At 41.4% G+C, this 26,879-nt stretch overlaps 1 protein-coding gene across 3 annotated transcripts in view; it reads left to right on the forward strand.

The window, feature by feature from the left end:
- The window catches only part of PRKAR1B (protein kinase cAMP-dependent type I regulatory subunit beta), a 118,929-nt gene that overhangs the window by 16,264 nt on the left and 75,786 nt on the right, over positions 1–26,879 (forward strand). For 2 of the 3 annotated variants that reach the window (XM_048866914.2, XM_048866913.2), the window contains 2 exons: positions 6,452–6,622; positions 12,500–12,591. In XM_048866914.2, coding sequence (XP_048722871.1) covers positions 6,452–6,622; positions 12,500–12,591 — 263 coding nt within the window. Of the gene's footprint in view, positions 1–1,980; positions 2,194–6,451; positions 6,623–12,499; positions 12,592–26,879 lie in introns of those variants that run through there. The other variant, XM_048866915.2, reaches the window with a different exon arrangement.

Consider the following 26,879-nt stretch of genomic DNA (forward strand, 5'->3'; position numbering starts at 1 on the left):
GCCGACATAGGCTGTAGTGTAGACATAGCCTAAGAAATGGATAAGGACATTAGTGGTAGGGGGTGGTTATTAAAAGACAGATTTCAGAGATGCCATAGAAGAAGAAATGACAGCATTTAACAGCCTGGATGTAGGTGGGGCAATGCTGAGGATTGGGTCAAAAAGCCCCATTGAAGTTGCGAGCCCATATGATGGGGCAGATAGTGGAGTTGTCTGTGGTGATGATGACAGGATTGGATGGGAAGATAAGAAGTTCATTTTTCTCCCTGTTGAGATGTAGATGGAACGGGGACATCTGTGAGGAGTTGACAGAAAAGCAGTCAGAGATGTGAGGACTGCAGAGTCAGAGGAATGGGGTAGAGAACTCCAAAATTTCCATCAGCTTCAATGGGCTTGGAATGAGTCCCATACTGAGGAGATCAATCCGGCACTGCCTGCAAAGTGGAATAGTTTGAGCTAATAAATCTTTTGCAGTTCTAATCTTTATAATTCCAGGTGGCAGTCTCTAGCAAGAACTGAATGGTCATGAAAACTGAATTACTTTCTCCTCCCTCGTGGTGATCACTCCAGGTCAGTTCTGGGGGCAAAAAATCAGGAAGGTTGCTCAGTCATTAACAGTGTTGTACATTGTCTGTGGATAAACAGGACACAGACTTCAGGGCCATCAATTAGGAAACTTTCTTGAGGACTAAACTTGGAAAACGAGAAAATATTTCAGTAGGACAGCACTCTGTGTGGGTGGCAGTTTTAGAACAAAGTGAATAACATGTGGGGAGCAAAGTGGAAATCACTTAATGAAACTTAATGGCCAGCTTTGCTTTTTAAAGTCTTTCTGGATGTTATTATAAAGCTATACAGTGATTTGGACCTTGTCAAGTGTCATAGGTCTCTATGCTTTCACATTGAGTTTTCAGACAATGACTGAGCATAAAAAGCTGATACAGGAGGAGGAACTACTGAAAATGAATTTCTCCTTGAAAATGTACCAACTCAGAAGGAAGAGAGTCTATGGGTTAGGAAACATACTCTTGAACTGAAGTATGAAAGAAAGAGACTAACTCAAACACTTGTTCAGCATTGTGACCATGGCTCATGCTCATGCTCAGTGTCATACCCTATGAAAACACTAATCAGAGACTAAGTGACCTATTACTTTGAGGTCAGCACACTAAATTCTTTTGTGTCATGCTCCAAAGTCTCCCAGGACAAGTTCCTTAGCTACAGTCACACATACGTTAGATACACAGGCCACTGCAGACATTTACATTTTTATTTTTTTAAATTCTAGGCAAGGATGACATTTCTTGTTTCCTTTCCAATTTTTGTCCTAATCCTACGTGCACCAAAGCTGCTAACTGCAGTACTCCAAGTTCACAGTCAAACTCCCTTTGAATTTGCTGGCAATACTATGGACTGCCTTGAATTTTATGGTATTTGATCAGGACCCAAATGATTTTGGTGGCAGCAGGATCACACTCCTTGTAGATGAAATGGTTTATATTATTGTAAGGCAGTGATGTGGATTTGTAACTTCTGGGCGTGTTGATGTGGTTCCATTATAGTAGTGGCTTTACACATTTCAGGCCCAAGGCTCCTCTTACTACCCCAGTGTAAGTTCGGAGTAATTCCACTGAAGTCAGTGCAGTTACTAGTGTAAAAGTCAAGAAAATAAGGCGCTTGCTATTGGATTTGATCCAATACTACCACCTGTTATACAGTGGTCTGGTCTGTATGCCTATTTTCTCCATAGACTATCATTTTAAATTGGAAATATGATTTCCCTGCTGTTGTGAATTCTCTGTGCCATTCCAACAGAGAGTGAGAAAGCCCGTTGTCATGCCAACAAAAGAATGGTGAGGTGTTTACTTGAAAGTGAGTTCTGTACAAGCATTCATAGCAAGCTATGTCTGATGATCAGTGTTTGAACTAATCTTAAGAGAGTCTGTTCTTCTTTCAGAATATTTGCTCTGTTTATGTAGTTTTACCCCAGGATATAAGGAAGATGGCTATTTGAGAGCAATACCCTGGACACAGTGTATGCTTTTGTTTTCAAAAAGCACTCTTGAGTTCAGTAATGGAAAGCATACCTAGACTACAAATAACGGCACATGGAAAAGCCAACCAGTCAACTGTCTGCTGCTTATATAAAGAGAGTTTGTAGCGAAGAGACTTCTTTTTAAAATGAATCATATGGTAACTCACTTTTATAATTATTTAATATTTTTTGTTTTATACTGTATTTGGGTTTAAGAGGTGTGTGGATTGTGATATTATTTTACCTCACTGAGCCTTTTACCTTTTATGAATCTGTACTGGACTAGGGGACATATTAGTTATTAATTCTTCACAAATGCCTATTATACAATATACAAAAAAACAAGAGAAAGCATATATTCAGATATTGCAAATAAATCATTTTCTGTATTAATATATGCCATGTATGAAAAGACAGTGTTAAGTGCAAAGTAACGTTATATAATTATTTACCTGACTATCTGGTTTTAATAGTGTACCTTTTATTGTACTTTCAGAATTAAAGTGTTACTAGCAGAATATTGTCTTAGAAGGAGGATGGATTTATAGGTTTGCAATCAGGTGTCTGGAGAAACTGTATATAGTTTTGGCCACCAATGAACAGAGTTTACTATACAACTGGAGAACTACATGAAGTTAAAAACACAGTGTGGGTTATTAATATTTGAAATTCTTCAAAAATATATCAGTTTGATGTTGGTAAACAGGTATTAATTAAAATTAGAGATGCACAGAACTTTTGTATGTTCTTTAAGAATGTTTGCTTTGCTGTCGCTGCATACTTCTGCTCAATACAACGGTGCATCCAGACACTTACTGTGTGTGTCGTGGGGAGGAATCTGGTGTGAATGTTATGTATGATTCACCGTTCTGAGACTGTATGAAAATCCAGTCTAGCCATCCTCTAACTGCATGATTTATAGTTTGAGATAGAATTGCAGACATTTTCAGTACCTTGGAGCTCTATTTTGCAAAGTGGTGAATACTCCCATAAAATCAGTTCGTTCTGTGCATGTACAGCACCTAACACAATGGGTCTTGCAGTAGTGCCTTGGATTCCAAATAATAAAGGGAGCTCGTCACCCACAGGAGCACACTTGGCATGTTGTGGAATCAAGCGTTTCGTCAGCCCATAAATTGTATTTCTCTGTTGGTCTCCAGAAAAATTCAGTAGTCTAGATCTTAAAAATTATCTTTGACCAAAACAAGGATGTGCTGGGAGCTGTCATTTTGAATGATGCAGCTTGAGACTTACTAATTTGTGCCTTAACTCAGGCACCAGCAATACAATCAGGTTTGATGTAAAAGGTACTTTTTGATAAGCAGCATAGCTGGATTTGTCAGACATTCATAAACATCGATGGCAAACCATGTATTAATCATCTGTTTTTCTTACAAGCTTTAAAGTTGTGGACATGTGCCAGTAAAACAGGACACATTTTATGTAGCACACTCTTTTCTGGTGTCATACCTGATGAGCTAACCATAACTCATTTCCTGTGTCAACAAAACCAACTGGTTAAGATGTTAATTAATCACATGACTATCACTGGTACCCTCATCCTTCCTCCTCCACTCCCTCCATGTATTACACGCAAATTAGATAGGAATGTGGGTAAGGCAGGGGCTGTTTTTTGGTATCACCACCTAGCACAATGAGGCACTAATCTTACTGGGGACTTTGAGTGCTACTGTGAAAGTAGTTTTGTTAAGTTAAATTCTGGGGAAGTTAAACAAATTCAGTGGATCATGATACAATTTGATAAACACCATTCACTGCCACACACATTTGTAACTCCCAGGACTTTTCCCCCATACTGTTTCTCTCCCCTGTTAGTCCCTCTTTCAGGGATTCCCCTTGGTTTTCTATATTGTTTTCCAGGAGTGGCAATTTGGAACACAGCCTTTCTTTTGGCCAGCTGGCACTAAACCAGCCATCAATTTTCATTGTCCTCCAGGGACTGACTCAGATCTCATTTATTCAGTTTTTACATGGATGTAACTCCATTGACTTCAGGGGAATTGCTTACACTGTTATAAATCAGGAGTGAGATTAGAATTGGCCCCCAGCAGTGGAGATTCCAGAATATGCAACCTCTTGAAAAAGGTCAGCCAGCATTTTTGCTGTGTTCTGGTTGTGGGAAACCTGGAACAGAACTTCTTGCAGAGGTACATTGATGTGATTAATGTGTGGCTTTTGATTTAGACTCTTTTATTAAGAGAAACATAGTCATGACAAAGTCTGTTCTTTTACTCACTCCTCCATGAGTATCTTCCCATGGGAAATTCAAAGCTTCTAAAGATCAACTGAAAAAAAAAAAAAGATTTTGGAACGTAAGTGATAGTAGGTCTCAGTCTCTTCCCACAGCAATATTTAAACCATTGAAAGCAATGAAGATACCTTGGTGGATAATTGGTATGAGAGACAGGGTCAGGTCTAGAACTATGGCACTTTCTTATGCATTATGCAGTGTAATAGTGTCCTTAATGGATTAGGTGGCCTAGTGGATAGCAAACCCAGTGTCACCTCCTGGTAGGGTTGCTAACTTTCTAATCACAGAAAACCAAACACCCTAGCCCTACCCTTTCCCTGAGGCCCCACCCCTTCCCAGAGGCCCCACCTCCCCACTCACTACATTCCCCCTCCCTTAGTGGCTCGCTCTCCCCCACCCTCACTTACTTTCACTGGGCTGGGGCAGAGGGTTGGGGTGCGGGAGGGGATGAGGGCTCTAACTGGCGGTGCAGGCTCCAGAGTGGGGCCAGAAATGAGGGGTTCAGGGTATGGGAGGAGGCTCTGGGCTGGGGCAGGAAGATGGGGTGTAGGAGGGGGTGAGGGCTCTGGCTGTGGGTGCATGCTCTGGGGTGGGGCTGGGGATGTGGGGTTTGGGCTGCAAGAGGGGGCTCCAGGCTGGGAAGTGGGGCCGAGGGATTTGGAGTGAGGGTGGGGATTGGAGTGTGGGAGGGGGTGAGGGCTCTGGGCTGGAGGTGCAGGCTCTGGAGTGGGGCCATGGATGAGGGGTTTGGAGTGCAGGAGGGTGCTCCAGGTTTTGGGGGGAGCTCAGGGCTGGGAAAGGAGGTTGGGGATCGGAGTTGGGGTATGGGCTTACCTCGGGCACCTCCTGGTCAGCAGTTTAGCGTGGGGACTAAGGCAGGCTGCCTGCCTGTTCTGGCACCACACTATGCGTGCCCTTGAAGCAGCCAGCAGGTCTGGGTCCTAGGGGGGGCCAGGACCCAGGAGGCTCCATGTGCTGCTCTCGCCCGCAGGCACGGCCCCCCCAGCTCCCATTGGCCGCAAACCGGCCAATGGGAGTTCAGACCCGGTGCTTGGGGTGGTGGCAGTGTGCGGAGCCCTCTGGCCCCCCGCTTAGGAGCCAGATCTGCTGGCTGCTTCTGGGGTGCAGCGTGGAGCCAGCCAGGACAGGTAAGGACTATCCTGCCTTAGTGCCGCAGCACCGCCAACCACACTTTTAACAGCCCGCTCAGTGGTGCTGACCAGAGCCGCCAGGATCCCTTTTCGACTGGGTGTTCTGATTGAAAACCGGACACCTGGTCACCCTATCTCCTGATGGATAGGTCTTGCAGTTTTGGTCCTCCTTTAATCAGAAGTGCGGCAGGGGGCAGGTGGTTTGGGTCCCTCTTGTAACATGGCAGAGATAGACTAGCCCAAGCCTAGGGTTACAACCCTCCAGGATTGGCCTGGAGTCTCCGGGAATCGACATTGACCTCCCGGTGACTATTGAAAGCAATCTGGGAGATTTTAATAGGATATTTTAGGAAAATGATGTGATGTTGAGGAGAAAAAAATGTCCTGGAATAGCTTCAGTCAGAGTTGGCAACCTAGGCTGTTCACTCCACCAGGTTTCGACCCAGGGCCGTAGGAGAGTAAACAGTGTCTGGATCCTAAGGTGTCCTCTGAGTTACCCTCCCTGGGTCACTTTCTACTGCTGCTTTCCTCTCTCAGCTTACATTCATATGGCCTTATTCCCTCAGGGAGGCTTCTCCAGTGCCCTTGTCAGGAACTTCAGGGCAGGTCTGTCCTCCTCCCCAGCCTCCCTCCTTCTGAGCTGGGTTCCTTCCTTTTCAACCCTTTCTCCAGTTGGAGCATGCCCTGCAGGGCTAGAGAGGCGGGGCTACCAAGGCTCAGTAATGTCCTTTCACTCCTTCCAGCCCAGTGTTGGATTTGTGTACCCCATCACATGCAGATTATGTTGGCTGGTTTTCCTTCCTACGGTTCACTAGTGTTTAATTGTCCTTCATCAGAAAACACAAAAGTTCACAAATGTAAAAACATTGATTAAGATGTAGAAATGAATAAATTGCTCTGAGTTACCAAAAAGAAATATACCAAGTTTTATTTAGGGTGGCATCTACATAGCTATGAAGGGAAAATGCATCTGTGTCTTCTTTTCACTTACAGGAAGAATGCAAACAAATATTGGCTCGGCAGAAATCTAATTCCCAGTCAGATTCTCATGATGATGAGATTTCTCCTCCTCCTCCAAACCCGGTGGTGAAAGCTCGACGCAGAAGGGGAGGTGTCAGTGCTGAGGTGTACACTGAGGAAGATGCAGTTTCTTATGTTAGAAAGGTAACGTATTAGCATCTATTTGATTCTGAAGTGTATGTTACAATCAAGTGATCTGTTTGCATTTTACTCTGTAAAACATCAGTTGCAATGGTTGGGTCATGTTATATTGCCACTTCTTCTGAAGAAATGCCAAGCACAAATTAAGAATAAACGAAGCAAGAACTAGAAGTTTACAGTCTGTGGAAGCCCTGGACTCTACTTCACGGGGCTCTTTCAAGCAAATCAATTTATGTTTATAAAATTAAATGTGTTTAATCTTTGGCAGGTGGCCCCAAGAGCATGGACTTTTATTCATCTTCCCATTAACAGACATAGGCTTTAGACCCATCATAATCTTAAATTCCCCTCCAGCCATTATTTCAGAGTGCCATGAGATGTGCATGGCAATTTACAGGCTCATATAAGACAACGAGATCAGTGCCCTGCAAAGCTTTCATGAAAAGGTGGATACATTTTACCACACTAATGCTCCTGTTTCGGTCAGTTTGCTGGGAAAATTCCCAATGGAAGCACCTCAGGGTATAAATCAGGGGTCTCAAATGCAAATGACCATGAGGGCCACATGAGGACTAGTACATTAGCCTGAGGGCCGCACCGCTAACCACGGCCCCCCACTGCCGCAGCCCCGCCCTTATTCCACCACTTCTGTGAGGCCCCGCCCCTGGCCCGCCTCTTCCCACCCCTTCCCTTTCCATTCCAACCACTTGAAGCTTTTCTGTTGCAAAGTTGCCACCCTTAAGTCTGTTACTGAGTGGCCAGAGAGGTTGAAGTGTTCTCCTACCAGTTTTTGAATGTTATGATTCCTGATGTCAGATTTGTGTCCATTTATTCTTTTGCGTAGAGACTGTCCGGTTTGGCCAATGTACATGGCAGAGGGCATTGCTGGCGCATGATGGCATATATCACCTTGGTAGATGTGCAGGTGAACGAGTCCCTGCTGGCGTGGCTAATGTGATTAGGTCCTATATGGTGTCACTTGAATAAATATGAGGACAGAGTTGGCATCAGGCTCTGTTGCAAGGATAGGTTCCCGGGTTAGTGTTTTTGTTGTGTGGTGTGTGGTTGCTGGTGAGTATTTGCTTCAGTTTGGGAGGCTGTCTGTAAGCGAGAAGTGGTCTGTCTCCCAAGATCTGTGAGAGTGAGGGATCATTTTTCAGGATAGGTTGTAAATCTTTGATGATGCGCTGGAGAGGTTTTAGTTGGGGGCTGAAGGTGACAGCGAGTGGCATTCTGTTATTTTCTTTGTTGGGCCTGTCCTGTAGTAGGTGACTTCTGGGTACTCTTCCGGTTCTGTCAATCTGTTTTTTCACTTCAGCAGGTGAGTATTGTAGTTCTAAGAATGCTTGATAGATATCTTGTAGGTGTTTGTCTCTGTCTGAAGGATTGGAGCAAATGCGGTTGTATCTTAGAGCTTGGCTGTAGACAATGGATCGCGTGGTATGTCCTGGATGGAAGCTGGAGGCATGTAGGTAAGTATAGCGGTCAGTAGGTTTCCGGTATAGGGTGGTGTTTATGTGACCATCGCTTATTAGCACAGTAGTATCCAGGAAATGGACCGCTTGTGTGGATTGGTCTAGGCTGAGGTTGATGGTGGGATGGAAATTGTTGAAATCATGGTGGAATTCCTCAAGGGCTTCTTTTCCATGGGTCCAGATGGTGAAGATGTCATCAATGTAACACAAAATAAATACAAGGTGGGACAGATTGTTAAGCATAAGGAGTTCGCACATGTTATAGGAGACCACTTAAAATGAAGTGGGCACTTAAACACGTTTGCAAAGGAGGTGTGGTAGGCAGAAGAGTGCGTTACAAATTGTTGGAATGGGCCATAAAACTTGTGTCTCTGTTAAATCCATGTTTTTTAGTCCCCAGGCTCATCTTTTGAAGGTGTTGTGCAGATTATTTCTGAGCATGTAGGTCAACTCTTAGATCACTGGCATGGATTTATTTTTATCTTCATTAGATGAGGTCTTTCATTATCTAATTAGACTTCCCACATTCATCTTCAGGTTTTTCTAATTTTACATTAGAGATTCATAAAGTATGAAACTTGGCTTTGCAGAAGCTTTGCATATCTTAGATGAATCAATAAGTGACACCAGAAATACTGGACATTATGGGCCAGATTTTCAAGTGTTCAGTCCCCAGAGTTGGGTGCAGGTGTACAAAACAGCTCTGCACCAGCATCTCCTATTGTGACATTTATTGCCAAATTTTCAGAATAGCTGAGCACCCAGTGTGCTGAGCTCTGTAGAAGATCTAGCCCTAGCTGTGGTTTCTGAGCTCTCTAAAAATGTTGTCCTATAATACATAGTATGGTAATATTTTTAATTAGAAATATTAACTTGTTAAAAATTAACATGAATATTTGCTATCCTGCAGTGGATCCACATAGGCTGCATGGCTCCCTTTCCAGGATTGGCCCATGAATGCCAATTTACACATGTGCAACTGTTTCATTAACTTCATTGCTTTTGGGTGTCAACATTATTGTAGGCATCTGGTGTCAGTGGGTGGAAGAATTTTCTTTCTTCACCAACAAATACTGGCTAACAGTTACCCCCAGCAATGGGGGGGGGGGGGGGGGGGGGAGGGAGCGTAACAGCTGTTGCTCCAATGCCTGAAGTAGCTCTTCCACCAAAAAGAGTTTATTTTATAGGAATACATTTTGACAACCATTATTTTTGGGCGGAGTATTTTTTTCTGTTCATGAGTGTGCATGCCTTTGTCATCCTCTTGTGGCATGAGCTCGCTGACCGCTATTGCATCTTCCCTCACAAGAAACAGACACCTGGGAGAGCTTTCAGCCTAAAGCCAATTAGAGAAGAGTATTCTCCCAGCATTTAAATCACATAATGCTGGCAACTACCCAGTACATTTTTAAAAACTCTATAGTTAAACTGTTAATGCATGGCACTGTTTAAAAAAGCATTTTCATGACACTTTAAAAGGCACTTTCAACTACTTAGTATCTTCTCTCCACAGTTCTTAATCTCTCCTTTAGAAACTTTAAAACCCACCACAAAATGTCTCTCTGCTCATTACGGGCCCAATCCAGCTCTTCTGAAGATCAGTGGAAGTGTTCCTCCATATTCCTTTGGATTGTTTTCTTATGTTCCTAACTGAACCTGAAATGAACACAACTTTGTTTGCTTCCTTCGGTCAACAATGATGTCGGTACAGGCTGGCAATGGAGCTTGACAGGCAGTTGCTGCAAAGCTCGAAGACAGTACAGATTATTTTTTGTATTCTGCATAGAGATGATATGCTTTTAATTTCTTAGAAGCAGATTGTGTTTAAATAATATTCTAGGGGGCTATTTTCCTACCAGGTTATTTGTAATGCTAAGAAATAAAGAACTCGGAGGTTGTGTTGGAATACTTTCTTTGGTGTCATCAGCACATGAATCTACTCAGGATGTTGCAGAAGTATGCGTGATAGAGCCACCTACAATGCAGATATGAAAGGAGAAAATGACATGTGGAACATCCAGGATGTTTCGACCCTCTCTAGAATCATGCAGCAAGAGACCAGGACTGGAACTCACACCAGTGTTTCTCTGGCAGGGTAGGACACTAACAATAAGCTCTGAGCTTTTCTCATACTGAGCTAAGTTTTGTCTAACTCTTATTTTGATATTAGGAATTCCGAATCTCTACTCAAGTGAAGGTGAAATGTTGCCTTCTGATAAGTATATGCGCTTCCATTGACTTCCCTACACCTTTGAGTAGAGGAAATCAATGGGAGGTGTGCTGGTGAAGATAGAATTCAGCCTTTGAGCCTTTACCAAGGTGACTGTCACGTTCTTCTGTACCAGATATGGACTGGCTACAGAGCTTGCTCATACAGACCAGATGTGTTCATCATAAGATCCTTTAATTCTCTGCCAGCTATGGCAGAAGTTTGTTTAAATAAGGTATTTTACACATAGTGCCACCTAGTGGCTAAACCATATACTATAGTTTAGCATTCCATTATAGACAATGGCCCTTTTCCTTAAAATAATTCTAGGGTTGTTCTTTGTTCGACACTGCAAGAGGGTTGTCATGCACCAGTCCCCTCACTGGAAATAACCTTCTTCTGTCTGGGTTGGCAATATGGCCCTCTGGCCTAATCAAGATCCCTTCCCTGCCAGATTAATAAGGGAAGGGACGAACAGCCGAAAACAACCCTTTCTCACATTGGGAAAATGGCTTACTTCTGCCTAAATTAAAGGGGGGTTAGGAAAAAACCAAAAATAAAAACCCCAAGCCCACGGCCTGCTCTCACTCTCATCTCTTGGGATTTTTCCCTGCGCAGTTTGAAAGGAAAAACAAAAAGAAGAAGTTCATTCTTTTTAGGCTGCCTCTCACTCACAGCCTCTGTGGGGTCAAATAGATTCTAAACTAAGCAAAATAAAGCTCATCCCTTTTGAGGGGAGGAAAGTCCTTACGGAAGCATATCTCCCCTCCTCACTTATTTCTTCCCCTGTACTCCCTTAAAGGCCCTTTTACATGGAATGAGAGGAAGACTTCCCTGTCCTCTCACCTGTCTCCCCCTCCTGAGTGTCTGTGGCTCTTCCTATGACAAAGTGTTAACCTTTTCCCTGCTAGATCAGGATAATGTCTGTCTACTCTGTCACAGACAGATCCTAAAATACTGTAAGATGCTTTACTTTTCAGAATGTAGACTTCACTGGTGATATGAAAGCCTGCTCTTTGTTCTGTGGGATTTCTGCAGAAACGTAGATTGCTCTTCCTTTGTGATTATACTTCAGAACTCAAAATATTTTCCTTTCACTTAATTAACTTAGTTTCTTTAACTATTTTTTGTGTGGGAGATTGGAGACGCTTCTGACATAGGAAAGTGTCCGGTAACTCAAATAATGCAGGAGTTCTGTGTGTTTCATAAGATTGTGTCAATTGCCAGAATATTTTTTCATCATTATTCATCCTGGAGCATCTTTAAGACAAGGGGAGCAGTGAAGCATTGCCATACATTCCTGTCTCTGACTTGTTTTTCCATTACTCCCAGCCTGGTCCTGTCCCTGCATATGATGTCCCACATCTAGTCAGTGGTCAGCCTGTAGGTCGGACTGGCCTTGGTTGCATTTGCATTATTTTCTCTGGCATCCTATCATCTGTTTGATACGGTGTCCCCATCATTGTAATCTTTTTAATTGTAGCCAATCCTGAAGCCTAGTTTCACATCCTACTCTTCGATAACTTCTTCATTTGTCTTAAAATCATTCTATGTTGCACCTGCTATCTTCTGAATATCTCTACTGCCTCCAGCCTTCTGATGTCTGCTTCCTTTAATGCATCTGCTTCCACACCAGACAATAATGCTGTTAATACACTGGCTTGATATTATGGACTGATAAATAACAATTTTTCACAATAAAAAAGAAATAGGGCACATGTTTGTATTTTTTAAGGCAGAGAAACATCACTCATAACATAAACTGTTTTATGTTTAGAGGTAGATTGCTTCTGAAGTTGCTTTGGGGAGAGGAAGTGTGTGGAAAGTGTTTTCCTCATTCTATTAAAAAAATACATGAAATATGAAAGAAGTCTGCATAGCTGTTGTCAGTTCCTGCTGAATTTTTGCCTTGTACTGTATAAGGATATTTTATGAGGTGAGGAGGGGCAAGAGGAGGAGGGGCTCCCATACATACCTGTTCTGATTGTTATATTAGTAACAATAATTCTTGTGCCCAGGCTGTCAAAATTGCAATGTATTGCTTTCTTGGTGGTTTTATATTAAATTCTAAATCTGACTCAGCAATTTGAAACAAGCTGCATCCATGATATTGAGTAATGCAGTTTTTTAGACATCAAGATACATAGTGAAACAAAGCCAGAACTTTAACTGTGTGTGTTTTCTTTTTCCCCACAGGTTATTCCAAAGGACTATAAAACAATGACTGCTCTGGCAAAAGCCATCTCCAAGAATGTGCTCTTTGCTCACCTTGATGACAATGAGAGAAGGTATGAGGAGGTGTTCTTATTATCTCAGCTTTTTGAATTAGTGGAATACATTACTTGAACTAAAGACAAATCCTCCACAAAACTTGATGCATATGATATTGCAGCCCAGAAAGCTTTATGGGACTTCGAACCTCTCCCCTAGGGTATTGGTGGATTTAGACTGTGGCCAGAGTCTTCCTAGCCCTTATGCAGGGACACATTGGGGGTGAGTAAAGACGGGATGGCCAGTGGAGCTTCTCTCCCTTGCATGAGCCATGTAAGATCCATTCGGAATAGCAGTTCCTGAACTGAGGGGTAGGCAGGGATTGTTTTGTTCCTACCTCCTGGGAGAACATGGCAGCCTGGAGGGGGCCGGGAGCATAGGAAGGAGTGAAGCCATGGGCAGGTGCTGGCCAGGTGTACAGGGCAGAGTGTGTGTGTGTGTGTGTATAATGCTGAATCACAGAGCAGCTGCAGAGCTTCTCCTCGAAGGGTCCTCCAGGCTCCAAGCCCCTTATATGGTCTTGCCAAAAAGTGGAGAACTGGATCTTCTTTTCCATGTTCTACCTTTTCCTCACCTTCCCAGGCAGGGAAGCCCTACAGATTGTGTGGGTGGAGGGTGCACAGCTCTCTCAAATTCAGTGAGCACTCCCTTCCCCTTTTAGGGCAGACCTGCTTCTGCTTCCAAGGATTCCTAGGATTTTCCCCTTAGTGAGATTTCTTACTCTGTTTTCTTTCTAATTCATATTGTTTATCAGTAAGACTAAGGTTTTGGCATGGTTATTTTTAGTAAAAGTCATGGTCAGGTCACGGGCAATAAACAAAAATTCACGGAAGCCATGACCTATCTGTGACTTTTGCTGCTGTGGCTCCATGGTTTCCCAGCAACATGGTGGCTGGGAGCTGCGGGGTTCCCCCTCCACGCACAGTGGCTGGAGCTGCAGGGATATTTCCCAAAGAGAAAACGGGACACCCCCAACTGCTCGCCCGAGGCGTCCTCCTCACCCCCCACTACCACGCACGGCTGTCACCCATCGCTGGAACCCTACGGAGGGCCCCCTCAGGAGTCTGTCACCTTTTGCTGGAACTTTGCAGGGGTCCCTGTGTCGCTGCTGTCACCTGTCGCTGGAACCCTGCCAGGGCCCTGCTGGCTACCAGCTTCAGGGTCCCGCAGCCTTGGGGCTGAAGCAGAGAATGTCACTGAGGTCTCTAGAAGTCATGGATTCTGTGACTTCCATGACCTCCGTGACATAAACGTAGCCTTATTTATCAGCTAGGAACTAAGGCCTTGTCTACATGGGAGTTTTAGCATGAGTAGCAACACCAACACAGTCCTTCAATGAGGCTACTCACATGCTTAGAGTTAAGCACACATTTATTTACAGATTCCTACTTATACTAGACATCAACTAAACATCATCAGAGGCAGTTAAACAGTCTAATTACCATAAGATGCCATTAGAGTGCCACCCTCCAGAGTAATTAGGAGGGCATTAACTTTCTATATAATACCTTCTAACTTTCCCAGATATTTAAGTCCCAATACGTATCTGCTGTATAAGACTATTAACATATGCAAGCAGTGGAAGAGTATTTTCACCACCCTCAGGTACAAATTGAATGGACAAGTATTTATGGCTAAATGAATATTTTAAGAATATTTCAGCAGAGAAAAAATGAAGGAAAGAGAGTTTTGCTGTCCCAGGTTTAAATGGCAGGCGTGGCTCAAGGTGATGGCCCAACCCCTGTATACTATTGCCTACATCTCACCTAATTCTGTGAGCTAGTGTCCCTTGTCCTATTATGGGTACGTGGACATTGGGAAGGGAAAGTGTGCAGGAAGCATTTCACCTCCTTGTGCACACCACATAAGGGTTAGAGACATTCTGTCACTGCAGTCTGGGGAGTGCAGGGATTGTTTTCTCCCTGGGGGGCAAATGACCCCTAAAGGAGCAGAAAAGAGGGGGGCCATTCCCCCTTTGCGTCAGCCCACCAAGCTGCAGAGAGGCATGGTGCAGCTTGCACATTCCCCTTTGCTGCCAGATGTTTCAGGAGAGATTCATCCTCCTGGTGTTCCCCTGCAGCATTCAGTTCTGCACCATCCCCCTGCGTGGGGCTGGAGCTCCATGCCACAATCATGCCCCGTAGCGAGTACGACAAGCTCTCATCCACATCAAAAGAGATGGAAATCTCAGAAGGACGTATACGTTATGCTTTTTTCAGACAAGGCTGCTGTCTGCAATTGGTTGGTCTCTGAATTTTAATGAATTTCCTCTTGACATCATACTTCATTGCTCTAGTCCAGTCTCATGTTGTCAAGTGCTGAGAAGTCAGCAAACCGGGATACACTGCCGTCATTGCTGCCAGTATGCATCTTACTGATGCAAGCATGTAGCGAAGCAAAAGCAATCGCGTATGACTTGTATTTTGTCCTCTTCAGAAATATCTAAGTTTCTGAATGACTGGCGATCCTGGGGATAATATTTCATTTCCTACGCTGCAGTGGTTTTTTTCTGCAATCAGCTTCTCATCCTGCAGTGTCTGTGATCATTGGATCATTATTTCATTGTCACCCCTCTTCCAAAAGTGGGTGCTAGATAACCGTTGTCACCCACAAAACAAACAAACAAACAAACAAACACAGTGTAGAGCTGTTGGTCTCTTGCACTTTTCCTTCTTGTCAGAATCAACTCTGCAAGAGAACTTTATTTTTATCTGCTCCATGGCTGAATGGTCAAGGAGTTTTGTGGATTATTTATTGGTCAGAAGCTGTGGAGGTCCTTACGTAGGATGTAAGACCCCAATTCAGCATGGTAGTGCAATGTAAATTTTCCTATTTCCCATGTATACTTTGACTTCTATGGGACTACTCACATGCTTAAAATTAGGCATTACTTTGCTGAACTGGGGCCTAAGATAGCATAATTCATGTCATTATTGTGGAGAATCTATAATAGTATCCTTTCCCAAATATGGTGCTACAAGTAACAGGGATTTACCTCCGCCTCCATACACGAAGTAATGTAATGATACACAGAAAAGAGCTGCAAGCAGCAGATAAAATGCAACTGCATTGGTATTAAACAGTGCTCAGTTTAAAATCCAGGGGCTGGTTTCCCAGCAGAGCTTTTGGTGAAATGTTCTCACTTATCTCTAGACTGCCTACAAGCTTAAAAGAGAGCTCTGCTCTGAAAAAATGACTAAGGACTTGGTCCTGTGTCATTGGAGTGAATGGGAGCTTTTCCATTGAGTTGAATGGGAGCAAGATTTCACCCCTAAGTGAGCTGCTGGTCTCACTTGGCACAGGAGGACTACCCCAGCATAGGAGCTACAGCAGGATCAGAGGAAAACAAAGATCAGCTTTAAGCCATGTGTGCACATGCATGCATACACACTCATCTTGTGCTACCTGCACTTCATCCTTAGCCAATGATCTGGCCTATTAAATGTACAGCCAGATCCCACATACACTTACACTGATGTCCCAGAGACCCATTGCTGACTTCTTGTTAAATTGGCAAGAAAATTAACAAACCATAATACCTAAAGGTAAAGCAATGACAGTGCTTCACAAAACATACTCATTATACCTTGACAAGTGTTGTCTAGTTTTAATTATTTGTCAGAATATTGCATAATGAACTAGCAGATGCACTGGAGTACCTTTTTATAAGAATAATGAAGTCTTAGTAATGTGCAAACTCATCACAGGGTAACATCTTAAATCTTGGCTGAGACCATTTTTTGTTTGTGAATTATAAATGAAATAGATTAGTGAGTTGCTACGGACACATGGAGATTAAAATGAGAAAAGGGTTCCTTCCACCGTTAACAGATGATCTTTAGTTGCTGTCCTGTCACTCCCATGTTAAAATATTTGTTGAAATTTCTGTTGATTAATGGATTTCAAAGGAATTATGACTGTTATAAACGTTATTCACTACTGCATAATATCATAGTTTATTAAAATACTGGTTGCAGTCCAGCCAGAATGCTTCACAGATGTGGAAGAAACCTAATACAGCACCATTCAGGAGCAAGGTATTTAAGCAACAGGACACCACAGCTATGCTGTTTTCATTACACACCCTGTAGTTTCATTGCATTTGTAACTTTACTCTTTGTTAAGAACAAACAAATACAGGGCAGATTCTGCTTGGCCTTTATACAGACATGCAGTGAGCAGGGTGGTGTGAGGAGCCTTCCTCTCCCTTCCTGGTCCGTGTATAACCCAAGAAGAATTGTTATTATTTATATTACTGTAGTGCCTAGAAGCCCAAGGCAAGACTGTGGTAGACATCACTTGGACACATAGTGAGAGACATTCCGTGCCCCAAAGAGATTACAGTGCAATCAGACAAGACCATCAAAGAGTGAAAGGGGAAAGAAGCATAAGGAGGTGAAGCGACTTGCACAAAGTCACACAGCAGGTCAGTGGCAAAGCCAGAAATGGAAGCCAGGTCTTACAATTGCCCGTTGAGTGCCTTATCCAGTACACAACACTGCTTCCTCAGAATTGCCGGTAATTTGCTCAGGGAAGTGCATGGTTTGATCCCGTTCTTCTCCTTTGGGATGAATAGTGCATCAAAGAGAGTGGGGAAAGGCAGGACCATATCCCTGACCCATCTGCATAAGTTTGAAGAGGAGAACTGGTAATTAGGAAGAGCAGGCTGCATCCTCTAAAGGCATGTAGTAGTGGGTGTTCTCTCCCTACAGCCGGAGAATTTTGGGAGACAGTCTGCAGTCTATGGCAATTTGGAAGAAATAAATATATGCATTCCCAAATTCTGTCCTTTGAGTTGTACTACGTGGTCAGACTTGGGTGAGACTGCAGCTTTTAGTCATGTATCTGAAGTTATTCTAGAACATTGCAGATCTCACAATTTATCACAACTTCAGTTCTCGATTCCATTTTTAAATGAAATTACGAAGGTTGAAAGTGATGCATTGCCTGATCTAAAATAAAACTTGCCTTTATTATTGAACTGGCTTTTGTATTGTGATGATGCAGTTCACTGATGTAGCCTACTGAAGTCATTTGGTGTTTTCTTTTATTAACATAAGAATAGCAGCATACAAGGATAACCTGAAACTGAAGACATAGTGATTATACCCAAAGTCAAATGTAACACATTCTAGTCTAAAAATGGTCAATATTGAACTACTCTGATGAATGGGAGGGATTTTGTTCTTGGAGATTCGTCATTTTAGATAATGAAAGGAAGTTGGCTTCTTCCCATGAACACAAAGCCTTGCCTTGAATTCCACCTGTAATCTGCCAAGAGAGAGGAAGATAATATTCAAACCTATCTCTCAAAAGCCTTCTTTGAACTAAACAAAGGGTTTATTTCTTTTGAGTAATGCTGAAGGTATTGTCCGGGTAGATACCAACACTGGGTCCCTTACAGTCCAGCTTCTCAGAGGCTTTCTGCTTGATGAATCCTATTGATGGCCCTGATTCAGCATGGTACTTAAGCATGCGCCTAACTTTTAAGCACAAGAGTAGTTCCCATGTCTTGCCATTGATTTCAGTTGAACTATTCACATGCTTAAATTTAGGTATGTGCTTCAGCATCTTGCCAACAAAGAATACTTCTTATACTAGGAAAAGTTTGTGGATTTTGGAAACCATAGCTATTTGGCAGCAGAAATGGAAATGGAATGAGGTGGAATTGCCCAGCCATTTGGAAAATAAATTCTCCATTCAAGGATTAGACAAAAATTCAACACTGAGTTTATTTTCAGACATATCCATATTGTTAACCCAAAAAACTATTGTCTTTTATCAGACAGGTGTCTGGAGGCACCATTCTCTGGGTTAGTTTGCAGCTCTCAGGAGATTATATCAACTTGGCTATCTTTGTCCAATCAAAATTTTTGTGATGGCAGGTTTTTAGTTTTGTAAGACAGACTCTGCTCCTAAGCATAATTAAAGTCTCTGACATTTGATATTCTCAGTCTTTCATCTTTAAAGAGAAGTATTCTCACACTGAAAAAAATAATTGTAAGAGCTTTGTTTTACTTTCTCTGTTTTGTTCAACAATTCATATTTTTCATCACAAATAGTGGTGATTCCAATGGCAGACTTTTAAAAGTCTGTATCAATTATTATCCCAGTGGTTTACCAAAAGGCATTCTATCACCCATTCCTGGTAAGTATTTCAGATAAACAGAGTTTAAGTAGAGCACTAGTTTATCTGGTTTATTTCTAGAGTATTTAATTCAAAGAATGTAGAGTTAGGCTGTTAACATTCTTGCACACTTAGGATGATATCTTTACCCTAAATTCAGTGTATTGCAGCTGCTGTACAAGGATATTTTAATGCAGTAGCATTTACATGTGAAATAATTATTTAAATAACATAGAAAAAGAATAAACTCCTGTTTACTGCTGAATTTACTGACTATTGTGAAATCTTTCAGTTTATATTACAGTACCCTTATGTACTTCTTCTTTACACAGCAATTAACTGGCAATAATTCTGTAAACTTAACCATTACTTGATGTAAAGGAGTACAAAATTTAAAAACAAAGGTTGATTCTTTTCTCAATATCCAATCTTCTCAGTGTGGCAATATTTTGTCTTTGTCTTTCTCATTCAAAGTGGATGACAGCTTGTTGGAAGTGGTAATTTGTCTCTGTTCACTGAAGAACAATGGCTTATTTCAGCTAGAGCTGCTGAAAGCAGTGTTTACCATTTTGTTTTTAGAAAGGATGTATGTAACTTGTTCAGTTACTCTTACTGTAATGTGTCTTGATTTGGGAACAGATCTTGAAGTCCTTCATAGCTCAGATTTCTTTGAGTGGGAGTTTTACCTGTGCCTGGGTTGAAGGCTCAACTCTCTGAGTTGCTCAGTTGTTGGTTTAGGCTGGGATTTCCAAAGAGTTTAAAGGAATTAGACATCCAAATTGATGGAAATACGATGGGATTTGGACACTTAACTCCCACAGGTTATTCTGAAAATCCCAGTTGTATATTTTGACATTTAGGCATATAAATGTGCATTACTAAAGTACATCTTACCATTTTTGAAAGAAAGAAATTGGCTTAATGGCAAACCTCCCCTCCCCCAAAAACAAACAAACAAACAAAATCTACAGTACTCTGAGTTCAAATGTTATTTTAGAAATAGAAGATCCAGTTTAGTAACCATACAAAGTTTCTCTGTCACTCCAGTGCACTAATGGAAATTCTGAGTGTAAATTATTTTACTGTTAGGCTCCAAAGACTGTTCTAATGAAAAAAAATCTGACAAACCCAAACAATGATTTAGTTCTCGTTTTACAAGTTGATTACTAAAGAATATGACCTGAACTACATTGCATCTTGTGAGGTAACAGCTGGTCTATCATAGTCCTTGGAAAAAAGTAACAGTTGCTAATATTTCAAGAAACAAAGATGGTCTTTGAATCAACTGGAACAGCTGTAAGAGACTGACACACCATGCACTGTCAGCTGCTAAATTCATATATTCAGACTGACTGAAACAGAATACTTTAATCCTTTGGTGCCACCAGATTACTACTTTCTTTCTTTAAAATTTAGTTTAAATTTTAAATCAAGTTTTCAAATTGCTTTTTGCTTTCTCCTCCCAGAAAAATAAGTTATTTTTAAATTTCCATACAATTTAGAACAATTTGACTTTTCTATTTGTCCAACTTCTCTTTCGCAACCAATATTAACACTTGTTTTCTAACCTGCTATTGTACAGTTGAAGTCTGTATTAGGTATGTATTACCTGATCTTCTGCGTGGTGCACAAAACTGGACAAACAAAATGCTTTAGACTGGGTATCAGGGTGAAAATGTCAAACACAATGTTAGAGCCCTCAGCACCTGCCTTTTCTTTCTTTCCTCCCAACAGTGTAATAGAAGCTCAAAGTACTTAGCTTATCCAAGTAGACTTAGAGGTGGCTTGATCACAGTCTGGAAGTACTGATGCAAGGAGAGGATATCTGATACCAAAGGTCTCTTTAATCTAGTAGACAAAGGCATAAGGGATCCAGTGGCTAGAAGCACATGCAAATTGGAAAAAGATTATTTTTTTTTAAGCAATGTCAGCAAATTAGCCCTTGGAACAATGTAACCAAGGATGTGGTGGATTTTCCATCTCTTGAAGTCCTTAAATCGGGGTCCACTGTTGCCAGCTCTTACAATCTTATCACGAATCTTGCCATGTTTGGTGTTTCCCCAACTCCTGGAGTCAGCTGATTACATGAAAATCTGTGCTCTTATTTATTAAAAGTAAGTTTCTAACCCTCATGCTTGTATGGAAACACTTGAAAACCGAGTGCACCCTAAAGGCTCAAAAAGCAGAGGCAAACAAAAAGGGTCTAAAATTTACTATTTTAAAACATCTTATGATTTCTAAGCCAATCCTGTGATTTAAGGGACCTGATTTAAGATGTTTGAATTCTTGGGGTTGGCAATACAGGATGTCTATAAACTATGTGCTCTAGTGCAGCTACAAGTTATTGTGCTTGATGCAGGAGTTATTCGGTGAAAATCTGTGGCCTCTGTTATGCAGGAGTTCTAGGAGGTCATCATGGTCCCTTCTGCCCTTAAAATTGGTTAATCTATTTACTCCTATTACCTTCTGTACATCAAAGCCACCCCTATTACTAAGGAAAAGTATGTAAAGCCCCACAATATTCTGTTTATTTGGCTAGAGGGCTTATGATTGACTGAGTGATGTGAGGTACATACAGAACCCTGATCATTCTTATACATAGAAGATTTATAAGCTACCTCATTGTAGTTGAATACAATACTGCCCCAAGTCTAATTTTGCTCTCTCTCCTCCCCTCCTCCCGCATTATTATTTCAACTCAAGAGTCTCCTTGTAATTCTTCCATTGGTGTGAAGGATTTGTGAGTATGGTGGTGAGTGTCCTACCCTCTAAACAAATGGTACCCGTGATCTGCACGGGGCAAAGGGAAACTATGGTGAGTCCCCTTGACTCTGTATCATAGCTTCCCACAGATCCTGGATAGCACTGTTGCAGCATGAACCATGCTGGGTCAGGGGTTCCCGCAGCTGAGGTCGTCCATGGGACCCTCACTAATAACAATTGTAATATAACAGTGGGTCAAGTCATGACAGATTCTGTCTGCTGTAACATGCTCTAACTTACCCTGTACCTTTGGGTCCTGGGAGGGACCCCTGCTCCCGCTCTCTCTGCCTGCAGGGCTGAGAGCACTACAAGGGATATATGCTGTGGAATCAGCTTCCCCACCGCCAAATCTGGATCTGCAATCTTAGGTTCCTATATGCACTCAGAAGTAGAGGGAAGCATGGGGCTTTAAACACTTCATGGCTTGATAGTATTAGTTTTTCATTTATGTCCTTACAAGTGATTTGCAAAGACATTAGTATGTACTTGAAGGCCCTCTGAACCCATCTGCGCGCTCAGCAGTAATGTGTTATTTTAATTTACCTCTTCTCTTCAATATTCTTAACATTATACCTTACATGTAAAGGTAAAGCAAAGAGCAGAAAGCCTCAGAGAACCCCTGACTATAGAGCAGCGAGAGTGGGGAGCAATAGCCCTGATCCCCATAGGCAGACCCTTCACCAGAGTGGTCCTACAGTGGTTATGACATTGCCAGCACTATGCATAGATGGGAATCTTATCTGAGCTGCTGTGATTGGGGAACAGGCTGATTTTTCATGGTGCTATTTCCTCCTCCACTTCTTTATTTCTACATTAGAAGTGTGCTCCGACCTGAGTTGTTTCAGTATTCAACAGCTAATGCTTAGGGACGGAGCTTTTTATAAAAGAGAAAAATCCCTTTGCAGATCACCTTAAATTTTTCTGATTTCAGAGTAGCAGCCGTGTTCCATGTTATGCTTTTAAGCCATGATCCTGCACTGTTCAAGTCAATGGGAGTTTTGCCTTTGACTTCAGTGGTTGTGGGATCAGGCCTTTATAAGGTTAATGTACTTATTATTTATCATTATTATTGATTATTATTATTATTTTATTATTTATTAATTTGTATTATCATACAGCGCCTACGAGGCTCAGTCATGGACCAGACCCCCATTATGTTAGGTGCTGTACCAACACAGAACAGAAAGACAGTTCCTGCCCCCCAAATGCTTACAATCTGTGCTGTTATCATCAGCCTGGGAAATATAACTCAAATCAGGCCACCAGAGGATCTGAGAGTGCTTTGTTACTGTTAATGTATACCCTACAAGTGAGGCAGGTGTAATTATCCTCATTTTTACAGATGTGAAAACTGGGCATAGAGAGATTGTCCAAGGTCACACAGGAAACTTGTGACAAAGTCAGTACAGAATCCACAGATCTGATTCTCATTTATACTAAACCCACTTTACACCACTCTGATAGAGCCAGATCTCCGGACTTACAGCCCTGTTCCTTTTATAACTGCTGCATTTAAGCACAAGACCCACCTTGCTCTCTTTGGGCCTAACTTCACCTCAAATTTCCACTGCCTTGTTTTTCATGTTTTGCAAAAATCAGCAAGCTGAGGATTGAGAAGACTTCAATAGAAACAAAATTAAAACAGCACTCTGCTTGTTTCATACGCTTTCTGGATTTATTTTCTTCTCTGATTCCTTCTTAATAACAGTATTCACAAGATATCATGATCTTTACATTTTTGTGTTCATCATCTTTTTCCTCTTACATTTTCCTCGCGTGAAAGCTTTTGGTCCAACGCTTTTCCTCAGATAGACATGTGCATGCCCCCTGAGGTCAGTGGGAGCTGTATTTGTATGTCTGAAGTCAGAATTTGGCCTTTTGACATCTTAATAATTCCCAAAACAGCCAACAGAGGTCGTTCACACCAAGGATTTTGGCTTCCCTATTCTAATATTGTAATGTCATTGTGGTCTTAATTCATGATGACAGTTTCATCAGCACAGTGAGTCTGTTCCTTTTATAACTGCTGCATTTAAACTTTTTTGGTACAACATTGAATTTTTCTTTTTCCAGAAGCTAGATTTAAAACAATAAATCAGGGCATAGTTTGTCTTTGGTCCAGCTTTACTTGGTATTCCTTAGTGGTATGGCTTGTCCTATCTTTCTCTCCTGCTTGTTAATTCCTGTAATTCAAAAGATAAGTACTTTTTTAAACAAGAATTTGAAAATAGTGCTGTATTACAGTTATATTATTCGAACACAGAACTTGATTTGGTGAAGTGCTCACAGGAGGTTCTCAGCATCTTTGCAGGATCAGGCTTTTACAGTCAAAACTGGACCTGGTGAATTCAATGAGCATTTGGCCACTAACTTCAATACCAGCACTTTGGTCCTAAAATCGAGGTTAAATAAAACTATTCAGTTGGCTAAGCAATATGTCGTGGCATCTGAGCATTAATCTTTCTCCTCTACAAACTCTCTCTGTGTGCTAATGCTGACATGTCATTGTTCCAGGGAAGTAGACTTTGTTATGTCCGACTCCTTATATACAATACCTGACTGTGTTTCTTAAAGATTTTAATGTGTTTAATGGTGCAGTTAAGGTTTTCTTGACCTTGCTAGGCCATTTCAAAGTATTCCTGGTTGTACTACCTCCTGACATATTTTGGTGCTAAGTAAATTTGCACTTATAAAAAATACATCTAAATTGTTTGGCTTACCTCGGCATCCTCCTCATGCCTTATATTTTAAATTCAAATGTACTAAACCTTAGCGTAGCCCATAGTTATTAGTACAAGACCTATGTGCTAACTTCTGAGAGCGTTCATTTAGTGTGCTCTTTGGTTTTGGAACTCCCTTCCTGTTATGGTTAGCCAAATCCAGCCCTTTAAATCTGGGGTTTATTTTAATTTGTTTAATGTGGCTTGGTCTTAATTACCTGGGCTGTATAGCATTGTGTCACAAAATTTAGATTTCTTTTGCGGCAACTTCCTATGAAAACAATTGTCTTCTGAATACAAATACGGTGAGAGTGAACGGTTTATATTTAGAAGACTAGTTTCATTTTCAAATGATGTTTTCATGGAAAACAAGGTTTAATTGTGTGGGAACAATGGAGATTCTGCAAACAGCGCTAATAGGTACTGCTTCTTTTTTCTCTCCAATAGTTTTATAAATTGGATTAGCTAGAACACAAGAGATACAGTGAGAAAAAGAAAAAACAAAGCCATATTATTCTCAGAATCCATAACTGTTTTCTTAATGGTTCAAATTATGAACAATTCATCCAAAGTTTACTTAGAGCTTATTTCTACCACACAACCTCACACTTCTTATTTATCAGTCTGATTTGTTTTGCTGCTCTGTTCTGGTGCCACAGTGACACCCTCTGGCAATGGTAAGATAGCAGAACTCTTTTACAGTGGATCAGTGATATAACTATAAGGGTACTACTGTGGCATATCCAGTGATTTCTACACACTCAGAGTTTGCTTTGTCTAGTGATTAAAGATCATATTTACCTTTGTATATGAATGTAACCAGCCCAATCTTACAAGTTAAAGTGTTGTGAGATAAACCGTGCAGTTAGCCGGGTAATTTTTGTTGATGAGTGAATTTAGTGCTCATGGAAGCCTTACTTTGAATCAAGCATGATAGGAGCAGGCATTGTGCAGAGCAAACATGTAAACATATATAGTCAAACCTGGTCTAAAACACCCTCTGCCATTCTTGTAGTAAGCCTCTGAGCAAAGTCTTACAGTTGTGCCAACTATGGTAGGTTTTGTGATGCGGACTAGAATGAGAACCATCAAACTCATTTTGCTCGTGAACTAAATCATCTTTTTGACTGATGTTTTCAAAGGTGAAAAGCCTAGTATATAACCTCCTGTGCCAGTTACTCTCGTGCTGCCAGTTTATACTGTAGCTGTAACGCTTTTGCCTCCAGTATTTTGCATGATCATGGACGGCTCAGGTAACTCAGACATTTATGGAGATGCAGGTTTTTCAAGAGATCGTGCGGGAAGATTGAGAAATTGTTATCAGTTGGAGTAAAATTTTTAAAAGCACCTAGGTGACTTAGGAGCCTAAGTCCCATTTTCAGAAGTGACTTTGGCAGCCTCTGTCTTATTGAGAGTCCATGGGAATTTTGGCTCCTAAGTGTCTGAGTTGCTTTTTAAAATGGACTTAGGCAGGTTTGAAAATGTTACACACTATCCCTTTGTCATCTCTATATTTAGTTATAAAACTTTTCCCACAAGATTTTTGAGTAGTGATTCTAGTGGGGAAAAAATCTTTGCATAGTCTGCACATAGGCCAGGTATGTGAATGGTCAGACCATCCTTGCCACTGTGAAATTCCCACGCATGATGGAAAATAGCTGTGGCAGATAAGAGAAAAGGATGATATTTATTTTCTGCAGTGATGAAGAATAACCAGAGCACAATTTTATACAGACCAGGCTGTAGTTTAGACTGTTAGCAAAACTTTTGCACATAAATTAGGGCAGTGGTTCTCAACCTGTACCATATCAGGACCTACCTCTCTATCCCCTGAGAGCTCCTATCTAGTTAGAATCCGGCTCGGAGGGACCTTGTACCATTTCACAATATATGAAGGGTGGTCAAGACTTCAAGGCTGAGAACCCATCAATTATGGAATTGGGGATTTTGAGCCTATTGTTTGTAGGAGAGTGCAGGTTTAGCTCAGATCATTAGAGTGGCCATCATGGTACCTGCCACCTGGGGTCACTGTGTTCAAGGTTATTAAAGGATGTATAACAAAGAAAATATAATCAGCAAATAATCCTGAGGCTAACATTTTGATTGCCAGTGATGCACACATTATTTGAAATAGAAGACTGTATAAAATGTAACTTACTTTGGAAGAAATAGAAAATCTGTATTTTAATGCATATAAACACATTTGCATTAACACAAGGTTATTTTAGAATAAACTAACACAAGGAAAGCACTAGATCTCTAAAACTTTCCCATAATACACATTTTCTAAGCTCTGTGCTCATTTGTGTTTAACACAACGGAGTATGAACAGTTTGAAAGACCCAATCTCTCTCATGTAATTCAGTATGTATTTTGGGAGTGAAAAAATATTTACTGGGCTTGATTCTGATCTTGAACTGGTCTCATATACTAATATTGCTACATTGATAGCGGCGGAATTATTGTTGATTTACATTGGTATAGGTGAAATCAGAATCAGACCAAATATGTATTTTTAAATTGTATCCACTTTATAACATTATTAAATCTACTCTGTTTTAAAATCTGTGTCTTAGCTAAAACTACAACACAGTAAGCCTACATCCTCAGGCACAGGAAGACCATGCACTTTGTTTTCAAGTTGGCTGGCCTAGAGAAAAAACACAGATATTTAACTAAAAAGCCTCATAATGGT

This window comes from Caretta caretta, chromosome 10, assembly GCF_965140235.1.
Source record: "Caretta caretta isolate rCarCar2 chromosome 10, rCarCar1.hap1, whole genome shotgun sequence".
NCBI lineage: Eukaryota > Metazoa > Chordata > Testudines > Cheloniidae > Caretta > Caretta caretta.